Raw genomic sequence first — 11,191 nt, 5'->3', positions numbered from 1 at the left:
ACAATCCTATCCGTGATCGACCGCTTCTCCAAAGCCTGCCGCTTCATCCCATTACCCAAACTCCCAACAGCCTTCGAAACAGCAGAGGCACTGTGTGAGAATGTGTTCCGGTTCTATGGCCTCCCGGAGGACATTGTCTCCGATAGGGGTCCCCAATTTACCTCCAGGGTATGGTCGGCATTCTGCAAACAGTTGGGCATCAATGTCAGTCTCACATCAGGTTATCACCCACAATCCAACGGACAGGTCGAACGCCTGAACCAAGAGCTCTCCCGTTTCCTCCGCTCCTACTGCAATCTGAATCAAAATGATTGGAGCCGCTTCCTGCTCTGGGCCGAGTACGCACAAAATTCCCTTCAAAAACCTTCCACTGGCATGACTCCCTTCCAGTGCATCCTAGGATTCCAACCTCCTCTCTTCCCATGGTCTGGCGAACCATCCGAATTACCTGCAGTGGATGCTTGGCTGAGACGCTGTGAGGAGACCTGGAACAGCGCTCATGTTCACCTTCTCCGAGCAGTTCGTCGGACCAGAACTCAGGCCAATTGACACCGCAGAGCTCATCCCAATTACCAGCCCGGACAATGGGTTTGGCTGTCCACACGGGATCTTCGCCTAAGGCTACCATCCAAGAAACTTAGTCCCAGGTACGTGGGTCCTTTCAAAATCCTCCGTCAAATCACCCCAGTATCATTTAGACTATCTCTCCCATCTCATTACCGTATCTCACCCACTTTTCATGTCTTCTTGCTCAAGCCCGCTGGTGGACCGAGAGGATCGGAGAACCTAGAGGAGGCTGGTGACCAGAGAGCGCCTCCCCTCATCATCGATGGCCAGGAGGCCTATCAGGTACACGAAATCCTGAATTCACGTCGCCGGGGTCGAGTCCTACAGTATCTGGTTGATTGGGAGGGGTACGGTCCGGAGGAAAGGTCCTGGGTCAATGCTGATGACATACTGGATCCCACTCTTATCACGGACTTCCATCGAGATCATCCCGACAGACCCGCTCCTAGACCCCGAGGAAGACCCCGGCGACGATCACCTCATCGCGTCAGGAGCCGCTCGCAGGGGGAGGGCTCTGTCACAAACACAGCCTCTGTGGCTCTCTCCGATCACCACCAGAGGGAACCGTCACCTGAGTATTAACCTCCTTCAAACTACATTTCCCATACACCCCGTACCTGGGGCTGATTACCTGCACAGGTGTCGCTCATCTTCATCCCCTATTTAAGGAACTCACCCTGTTCACTCAAACGCGAAGTCTTGTTTTGCCCATGCAGACATTACCGAGCGTTTTCCCACTGTTGGATCTTCCGTGTATGACCTGGACTGTTCATTGGACTCTGATTCTCTGCCGCCTGCCTTATCGACCTCTGCCTTGTTCTCTCGCCTCTGCCTGCCAGCCGCCAGCCCTGATTCTATGCTCTGTCAAGGTTTATGATTGTGATCTGTCTACATTGTATCTAACGCCCCTGATTGACCTGTTTCTGTTTACTCTGTGGATCATTGAAATAAAGCTGCTTATGGATCATAACGTCTCCGACTCAGCGTTACATTAATGTTGTAAAGTCTTATTTTTCATTAAATAAAAAAAGGTACAATTTATGGTTGCATTTCATTTTCTGTAATAATTCTATTCAATACCTATTAATGTACATAAATAATTAAACTAAAAATAATAACAGTAATTACAGATTGTAAATACATTTACAGAGTATTTTTATAGTTTTATTGTAACTGGCTAAAGTTCTGAATGATTTCATCATGTTTTATTAATAAAGGGAGACATAAAATATTCAAGCTTTTATATTTAGATTTAGAGAGGACGTTGAGATGTTTGGTCTCCAAGAATCCTTCTTCCTGGAGTCAACAACTCTCTATGGTGGAGTACGCCCACAATTCGTTGCCAGTGTCAGCTACGGGCCTCTCTCCGTTCCAGTGTAGTGTAGGGTACCAGCCACCAGCATTTCCCAGTCTGGAATCTGAAGTCACGGTCCCCTCCGCTCACGCGTTTGTCCAGAGGTGCCACCGCACCTGGACCAGAGCCCGTGAGACTCTGCTCCGGGTGAGGGAGCGCACTAAGGCCAAGGCCGATCGCCACCGGTCAAAGACTTCCATCTACGTCGTGGGTCAAAAAGTGTGGCTTTCTACCAGTAACATTCCATTGCGATCCATTTCTAACAAATTAGCTCCCAAATTTATCGGCCCGTTCACTATCACCAAGATCATTAGTCCGGTGACAGTCCGCCTCAAACTACACCCCGCCTTTCATGTGTCCAAAATTAAACCCGTGTTTTATGCACGTATTAATCCGCCTACTCCGGTTCCCCCGACGCCGCGTCTCCTAGAAGGGGAACCAGCATATTCGGTTAATCGTATTCTTCTCCGTTTTAAGTGTATCTGTGTGGCAGAATTACAGCGCGAGATGCTGGTCTGGCATGTATACTATGATACTAAGTAGTTTTGTGGTTTCATCTGGACGCGGATATTCTTTGAGACGAGGAAAAAAAAAGGTTGGATTTGAGAACCCCTGATTTAGGAAAATTATTATATTCAGTAGCTTCTAGTGATGTATAGTGCCAGTTTATCAGGAAGTGGCAATTTTGTTCCCTTTAAATCGTTAGATGAAAATGTTATGTGCGATATTCCAATTATGTGCATAAGTTAAATTCGCACCTTTGGATGGAAACCCAGCTAATAACTGTTACAAGCGCTTTAGGGCCATCTTCCATTCAAAGCTTTATTTTTACACAGAAGGAATATAGAAAGCTTATGTTGATGTAATGGGATGTGTGACAACCGAGTTGGGAATCCATGTGCAGGCTTTATTTACAAGAGTGGTCAAAACAGACAGGGTCAATCAACAGCAAACCGGTATAATTCAAGTTGAGACAAAAGAGTAATCCAAAAAACAGGTGAAGGTCAGAGCAGGCAGCAAACAATCAGATCAAAGAAAACAGTCGTGGACAAAGGTCGTGGCAAGGCAAAAGGGAACTAAGAAACTATGAAACACCACAGACAAACAATACCAAGGAATGAGTGTGTATGCAGAACCAGGATTAGATAGGGTGAGATTGATGAGGTAATGAGATTCAGGTGAAGGCAATCAGTGAGGATGATTCCGGCAAAGGATTATGGGAAATGTAGTCTGGGGTAGATTGGCAAGAGTCAGAGGTGGAGTGCCTATGGTGTTGTTCATAGGCACCTCAGCTAGAGATCATTACAGTTGGTTAGAAAGCCAAATCAAATGTAAACATCAGAGATAATGTTAATCTCTTTGGGCATTTTAGAAAATATGAGGCACCATTAGCCCTATTCATTTTAAAAATGAGAGAAAGGTTAATAGCATGAATTTCCTTATGTGAAACACTACAATGTGTCAGTGATTAATTAAAAGCGATTCCACTCAATAATGTAACAAAATTAACCGTAAAGCTTGCTAAAATAAATTCCCACTGCCAAAATTGTGGTGTTAACATGGGAGCAGCTCACACTGCCATTCATCAAGCAGTTTTCTGGCAACCTCGTATATGTGTAAAATGCCCCATGACCTCTACAAATGATCACAAAAGACAATTGGAATGTTTATAATACAAAGATTTTTTCTTACCTCCACATATTGAAGATATAACCAATTATGAAAAGTTGAAGAACGACGAAACTTGCAAGCAGCAATGTGATTGACTGATAATTAACACATTTTGTGTTTGACACACTGTGTTGCATTTTTTCTTTTTAACACTCATTTAACACAAAATGTGTTAAGATAGTCAAAACTCCAAAAAAAAAGGATGAATGTTAAAAATGACCATCTTTTTTGAAAGCAATTTAAAATTGTTGTCATGGTTACTTGGTTGATTAGTTATTTTTTATAGGTGTGTACACTCGTCATCATTAGTACTGAAGTTCCTACTGTATATTAGCTCCTTCACTTTGTCAGGTATTGTTTGTGTCTATGCTTTGGTTGTCTCTCTCTATTTGGATTTACTTGTGGATTTATTTAAGATAGTTTTGGATTACCTTTATCTTCCTAATCGTATGTGTGCTTTACAACCTGAGTTCTTACAGTATTATAGTATTGCCAAAACATTTTAAGTTTATGTAAATTCAAAAAATTAATCTTTCTTTAATAACTACACTCTGCATATGAATTGCTCAAGCCTGTTACTAGCTTTAAAATGTATTTTTTTATTTTTATTTTTTTTTTTATTTGGAATGAGGCGTGAAATGAGATTTGTAAGAACCTGGCAAATGCCTTGAAATAAAATATCTCAACAATGTCTTGAGTGCTTGTAACAATGGTATTGGCAGAATAATTGATTTCAGTCCAAATTATTAGTGCTGTTGCATTACGTCTGTTTTTGCATTATTTTTTCGATAATTCAGCAGCCAGTTGTCAATTATTCCTTACATTAACTTCTTGTATTTCACTTTGAAATTAAAAATATTTGAAGAGAGACATATTTTAGCATTCCAATTGCATCTAAATAACAATTTCTTGGGTGACGCATCGGAGGAGAGGTGCACAAGGTTGTCATCTTTGCTTAATGTGCAGTTTTGAATGATCCCATGAGAAGATGTTTTATTATTATGGATAGTATCGTATTAGAACTCTTTGAGCATTAGAACTCTTGAGTCTATAGCTGAATTGAAAATGGCACTCTAGCAAACTACCCATATTTATACTGCACCGATAGTTATGGCAGTATGCTATTTTGACCTATTCTATATGATACTATGTGTCCATTCTCCGGACTGCTTGTCCCATGTTTTGTTACAGGAATGCTGGAGCCATCTCAGGAAGAGATGGCCAGTTCATCAATTGAACTTTGAAATACTGGTTAACTACAGCAAAGGACACAAATGAAGCTGTTGATGGCAAATGTACAAAATGAAATAATTTGAGGCACTGCCTGCAGCACAAGTTTTGCATTTAAAAACAAACAAACAAAAAAAAAACACACAGATCTGTCTTTGTGAATGCTTTATTAATGCAAGAACGCAGAGAGGAAATGGGATTATACATAAGCAAAAGTTATAGATATACTTTTTTTCTAGCAGATGAAAGTGCTGTTGGGCTATATTAGGTCTATTTTTCAAGCATAAAGGATGAATTCAAAATGCAGGTCACAGCTTTCCATAAGTGCTCTTAAAATTGAACTTATCTGAGTTATTGAGAGCTAATACAAGCCTCGGTAGGTCTTTAACCAAAACACCATTTCTTGAGCTGAAAATATCAGCCTGATGGGCAGCCATTGGAGAAGGTTTGTGATCTTTACACTGTGGGCCCTGCAGACTGGGTGCACATTTCACTTCATAGGTAAAAAAGAAGGTGCCATATTTGAAAACACAAGCATCAGTCACAACTCCACTTCTAAGATCAAAAGAGCATGAACCAAGGAGATCACTGTTCCAGTTATTGTCTGCATCATATACATTAAAAGTTAGTTTATTGGTCTTTTTGAACTTTATAGGTCCAAACTCAAATGTTTCTGACCAACGTGGATTATCATTATTATTAATGGTCTCAGTGCGCTTGATTTGTTTCTCATATGTAACAGTTACAGTACCATCTGTTTTACTAGCTACATCTCCATACAGACCTTTGGCACTGAGATTGTAGACTTTCAGGGTGGCAAGTCCTATTCCAGCTGGACAGCAATTAGACTTTATAATTTCACTACTTTCACAAACACAGACACATCGGTCTCTTGCACTGCACTTCCTTCCAATCTTGCAAGGACCAGAGCAAACCTTCATGAGGGCATTTTGAATGATGTATTCTTCAATAGCTTTCTTCAGTCCTTTCCTTGCAGGGTGTTTATTACTCAATAAGAAATGAAGGGGTTTAAGAGAGTAATGCACAATGTCAGGGAGACTCTTCAAAGACTCAAGCCATTTTTTTATGGAATTTGGGTGTGATGAACCAGAAAAAAGTAGATCTTCTCCATTGATGTTTCCTCCAATAATCTCTGTCTGACGCTCACTGAACATGGAGCTGAACTTTTCATTTGTGTGCATCTTTTTTTTCTGTTCTCGACAAAACATTTTCTTTTCACTCACGGTCGATGTGCTCTGTGAACCAGAAGCTTCCACATCCAAACAATCCTTCACCGCAGTGTCTGTAAGTCCACTCACTGCAGCCTGACAGGATTTGATGGCTGTTATAGCTTTCATTTGCCCTCCTAACTTAACACTTGTGGTATAGTGAGTGCCATATGTGGTGATCAGGTTGCGGTAGGCGTCTGGATCGTAGGATGCAGGGAGTGATTTGATTGCTTGAAGAAAATCTTCATGAAGAGGAGGCTTTTCAGCTATACGATATCTTTAAAGAAACAATACATACATTTAAACTTAGTGGAATCAAAGAAGAAACAATTTGCAATTAAAGTTTTAATTTAATAGTCATTGTACTTTTTAACAGAATGAGTGAGGAAAAACAACCTGTAAAAATTGCACCGAGCATCATGTTTGATGAAACTGTATTGATCTTCTTTTGATTTTTTCATTGCAAATTTTGCTTCCCTGGAATGAGTGCTTCCAACTACAGATCCACCTGCATTGATATCTAAACCAACTTTCCAGCCATCTGAGAGAGCTGATGATGAATCATTGATCAGTGCTTCACATGATTCAAAGATCTGACTGGAGACTTTCATTGAACACTTTGGCAAGGTCCCCCAATCTACAACTGCTACTGGTATCTTCTGTTTCATTCCATTCATGTACTTGTTTTTGGAAATTTTACAAGTGCCTTTTCCTAAATCCCATTTTTCTGTGTTGATCACATAAGAACCTTTTCGCTCCATGGTTACAACATCAAATCCTTCTCCAGCAAGATTGTATCCTGGAACAAAGGGAGCATCCTTACATTCTTTTGATGCACCTAAGTCATCCTCTCCAGAAATGGTCATGAGAAGTAAAGTCCAGAAAAAAGCAATGTGAACCTGCATGATCTGTAATGAAAGAAGAAAATGCAATATTTATGTTGAGTCATTAATGTTGTCAGATTTTACATAACAATAAACATCTTCATACAATTGATTAAAATCAAAAAAATGTTTTTTTTTGTAAAACACTAATGGTTTCAATTAAATCATATGATTAATTTGATTATTTTTTCAATAGTTTCTTACCATTTTAATTTACAGGTGAACAGATCAAAATAAAATATGTTTTCTCTCTAACTGCTCATTTCATATGATGGTTGTGTAGCTGTGGGTGTTAAAGACTTGTAGAAGCTACAAATGATATGCATTGTTATGAGTGTTAGGGTTCCACTCTAATCAGTTTTTCTAGATGTGTTCGCCCTTGTCTCAGTCTTAGACATCACGCCCATGGACCATTGGCAGAATGTATGATGCATATGGCACACAAAATGGAAACACTTCGGGAGTTTCAAAGTCATTATCTTTGTCGTCATTGGTTGAATTATACAGGATTTCTGGGAGACTTGTGGCATGTTCTTTATCGTTCTGCCTGGAAACCAAGATGCCTTTTCACGAGTTCACATCTACGTATATTAATACCGTAAGTTTATGCGTATTTGGCGTGCTGTCCGGGTGGAGGGCTCCGAGCTCGGGATGTGGCCCGAACCCAGAGTACTCCCCCCGGTTGTGGTAAGAGTAGATGGATCTATAAGTGAGGAGAAATGGGGTGGAGGAGGGATGCTGAAAACCGTCAATGAACAGAGATAGGTTCTGCTGTTATTTATACCTTGTCATGAGTTGATTACTGATCAACTGGTCTCCACTTGTGTTAATCAGGTTAATGAACTGCGACTGTTCCTCCCGAACTTTGTTATAAAACAGCATGTTGAGAAATCCCCTCATGTTAGAAGAAAGCTGTTGTGCTTACACCTGTGACAATCAGTAACATCTAAACACTGGATTTTCAAAAGTATGTAAAATATATGCAATGTTTCCATAGAATCTTTCAAATACGCCCAAGTGTGTTAAGTTTTGGATCGCTTGAATCTGGAGGGCACTAATGGTTTTTTATTTACTTCGTGACCACAAAGTTGTCTGGTGAAGACGGCTGTGTATAGTATTCAGTCATTAAGCATTATTAAAGTGTTCAAATGGAAGAAATGTGTATTTGTTCAGTTCTTAGCATGATAACAGATGATGGTTGCTAAAAATGACAAGTTCCCACCACAGCTTGATGAAACCACATGCATTGACGTCAAGTTAATGATGATTATGTATATTTTACTGTAGTTAGAAAGAGAACAAGTCATCCTTGACAAGCAAACAAAGACTCGGGCAGGAATAAGATAAGGCAGACAATACAAATGTGTGTACTGGCAAAGCACGTCACTGGGTGAAGATTTCAGACTGAAGTAGTTGAATGTGAAGTAACATTCAGCCAAGTATGGTGACCCATACTCAGAATTTGTGCTCTGCATTTAACCCATCCAAAGTGCGCCCGGGGACCAGTTGGGGGTTTGATGCCTTGCTCAAGGGCACCTAAGTTGTGGTATTGTAGGTGGAGAGAGCACTGTACATGCATTCCCCCCACCTACAATTCCTGCCGGCCTGAGACTCAAACCCTTCGATTGTGAGTCCAACTCTCTAACCATTAGGCCACGACTTCCCAAGTTCTAGCAGATATTCCATTGATTTTGAGTAAGACTTAAGAATGACAAAGCAACAATGTTCAAGCACCCTGTCACTCTTGAGCTTACCGCATGAGGGCATTATTGTGTGAATCTAAGATCCAAAGATCTGTCATGTGATGCTGAAGAAGTTCTTACTTTGACAGAGAACATAATGACATAATTCCTGTTGAAACTGCATAAACTGCTATTAACTATTAGCATGCATTGACCTCCCATGAGACTGTTTAGTGACAATGGTGGAGAATTTAACAATGAAGAAATTGGTGACATGGCAGAAAAGTTCTGTACTTAAGTAAGGACTACAGCAGGATATAGTCAATGGAGCGATGGGTTTTTAGAGAGACACAACCAGGAACCATACTATTAAAGTGAAAGATGACTGTAGATGTGACTGGAAAACTGCACTAGATTGGGCTCTGATGGCAAAATAATATATGCGCAATGTTCATGGCTTTTGGTCATATCGGCTTGCTCGAGCCAGCAGCCCTGGAAGGTTATGGACGTAATGTTAACATGTGGGTAGAACAGCACCTTCCGCCAAGAAGAGCTTTTACATAAGCTGAATTTTCTGAAAGAATTCAAAATATTCTATGCAAATAATTATGACCAGGGAATGAAAAATATAAGACTGGGGACAAAGTTTACTACAAGCATGCACTTTGTGCAAAATGTAAAGGTCCAGGTGTCATCATCGGCCAGGACAGAGCAGTGATTTTTGTGAAACATAGAGGTATTTATGTTTATGTGCATCATTTCAGACTCATGTACATGCTGAGGTCTAAGATTTGCCATACTTTGAGAGTTGCAAGACAGACAAGACCAGACATAATGTGTGAAACATCTATCCTTGCTTCTACCATAAAACATGCTACTATCCAGTCATTGCATGATGCAAACAAGCTTACCAGGAAACTAAATTCAAAAGAAGTGGCTCAGAAATTTCAGAATTTGGGAACAGACAGTTCTTTTGTTGTTTTTAATGATGTGTCATTGGAAAATCTTTGAGATGATAGAACTCAAGGTGGACATATAATCTTGTTGATGCGAAAATATGGAAAATTCTCACCTAATGATGTTGTATTAATAAAGTTTGGGTGAAGCTCATACAGATAATTCACCGGGCCAATACTTTATCAGTAATGGGGAAGGGAGTACCCAGGTTCAGGAGAAATAGCTGAGCTCGGAGCCCTTTCCCAAGACAGCACACCAAATATGCATACCAATTATCCCACTTTATTATCTTCAGAGCGAACTAGTTAATTGCATGGCATGGGGGATGGCATGATCTCAGCAAAACAACAAAACTCATGCATCTATTACATATGTTTCTTATTGTGTGTTTTTAGTTAAATAACTTAAAATAAATTTTAAGGAAGTATAAGAAAAACATGATGCTGGTTACATGTTTAATGGCACAGCACAACCCTCTAGGTTAAATAAACACTGCTCAGTTTTCATATCTATACATTAGAAGTAACACTGAAGCAGGTAGTGAAATAAAGAAGATTCCCTTTACAAGATTGACCATTAGTGATGACACTTGCAGTTAACTTATTATAAACCATTTATTTTATATGGTCTGTTTCAAATCACCATCATTTTTCTCACTGATTTTAACGGATTTGTGCACAGATACTTTAACACAGGACATAAATCTTTTGACATGTTTGACTGTTTTGAATTTTAACTATTTTGTTTTTTATTCAAAACATCAAATAACATTGATTAATATAATCATTACTGAACCAACTAAAAATATAAGTAATACTGTCAATAGAGGGAGCTAAAGAAACGACAGTGTTATAATTATGAATTACAATAAATCATGTTTTAATATTATAATGTTTCTGCATCATTAATCTTTTTGAAATATGCCAGTAAAAACAATGCTTGTCCCCAAACTGTTATAGACTTGGAGACAGCAAAAGGGGTGTTTATTGAAATGAGTGTTTATTGACAGCACTGAGCAAATAAGCAGACTGAGGGTTGAACAAGAGGAGCAGGAAACCATGGCCAATTTAAAGATCCCAAAGGAATGGAAGTTTATGTTTACTGAGTTTATGGCCCCAAGGGCCAAGGAAGGAACACAGATATTTCAGTATGAGCTTCTTGGACAGGACCTTGCAAACACGCCTGAACCAACCCTTTACAGGCCCACTCAGGGCTAGCCTAAGGGCCCCTAGTGGGCTGCCAGATAGCCCGCAACACTGCCTCAGATCAGATGATGCTCAGGCCTACAGTAAATCCAAGGCAAACCTGAAAAGGGGTGTCAAAAAGGCCCAGTACTGCTACAAGCTGGAGGTAGAAGGACACTTTTCCAACTCTGACCCCTGATGCATGTGGCATCGCATCCAGATCATCAGTGACTACAAGTCAAGCAACTCCTCTCCAGCGGTCACGGACAACTCCTTCCTTAACAAGCTAAAGGACTTTTATGCTCACTTCAACAGCGACAGTAAGGAGACGGCCACCAAAATTACACACTCAGCAGACAACCCTCAAACTGACCTCCACAAATGTGCACACTGCATTGAGCCAGACCAACGCAAGCAAGGCTGCTGGCCTGGA

At 40.2% G+C, this 11,191-nt stretch overlaps 1 protein-coding gene across 1 annotated transcript; it reads right to left on the bottom strand.

The window, feature by feature from the left end:
* Nucleotides 1-4,972: 4,972 nt before the first annotated feature.
* LOC113068257 (perforin-1-like) lies at nucleotides 4,973-7,275 on the bottom strand. The gene is made up of 3 exons (XM_026240919.1): nucleotides 7,140-7,275; nucleotides 6,448-6,959; nucleotides 4,973-6,328 (listed from the first exon to the last, which is right to left on the bottom strand). The coding sequence occupies exons 1-3, from the start codon at nucleotides 7,140-7,142 to the stop codon at nucleotides 5,131-5,133; spliced, it is 1,713 nt and encodes a 570-aa protein (XP_026096704.1). The 5' UTR covers nucleotides 7,143-7,275; the 3' UTR covers nucleotides 4,973-5,130.
* Nucleotides 7,276-11,191: the final 3,916 nt, after the last annotated feature.

The sequence above is a fragment of the Carassius auratus genome, linkage group LG44F, assembly GCF_003368295.1.
Source record: "Carassius auratus strain Wakin linkage group LG44F, ASM336829v1, whole genome shotgun sequence".
Classification (NCBI taxonomy): Eukaryota; Metazoa; Chordata; class Actinopteri; order Cypriniformes; family Cyprinidae; genus Carassius; species Carassius auratus.
The sequence above is the reverse complement of the archived record's forward strand: the minus strand, read 5'-3'. Positions and strand labels throughout refer to the sequence as shown.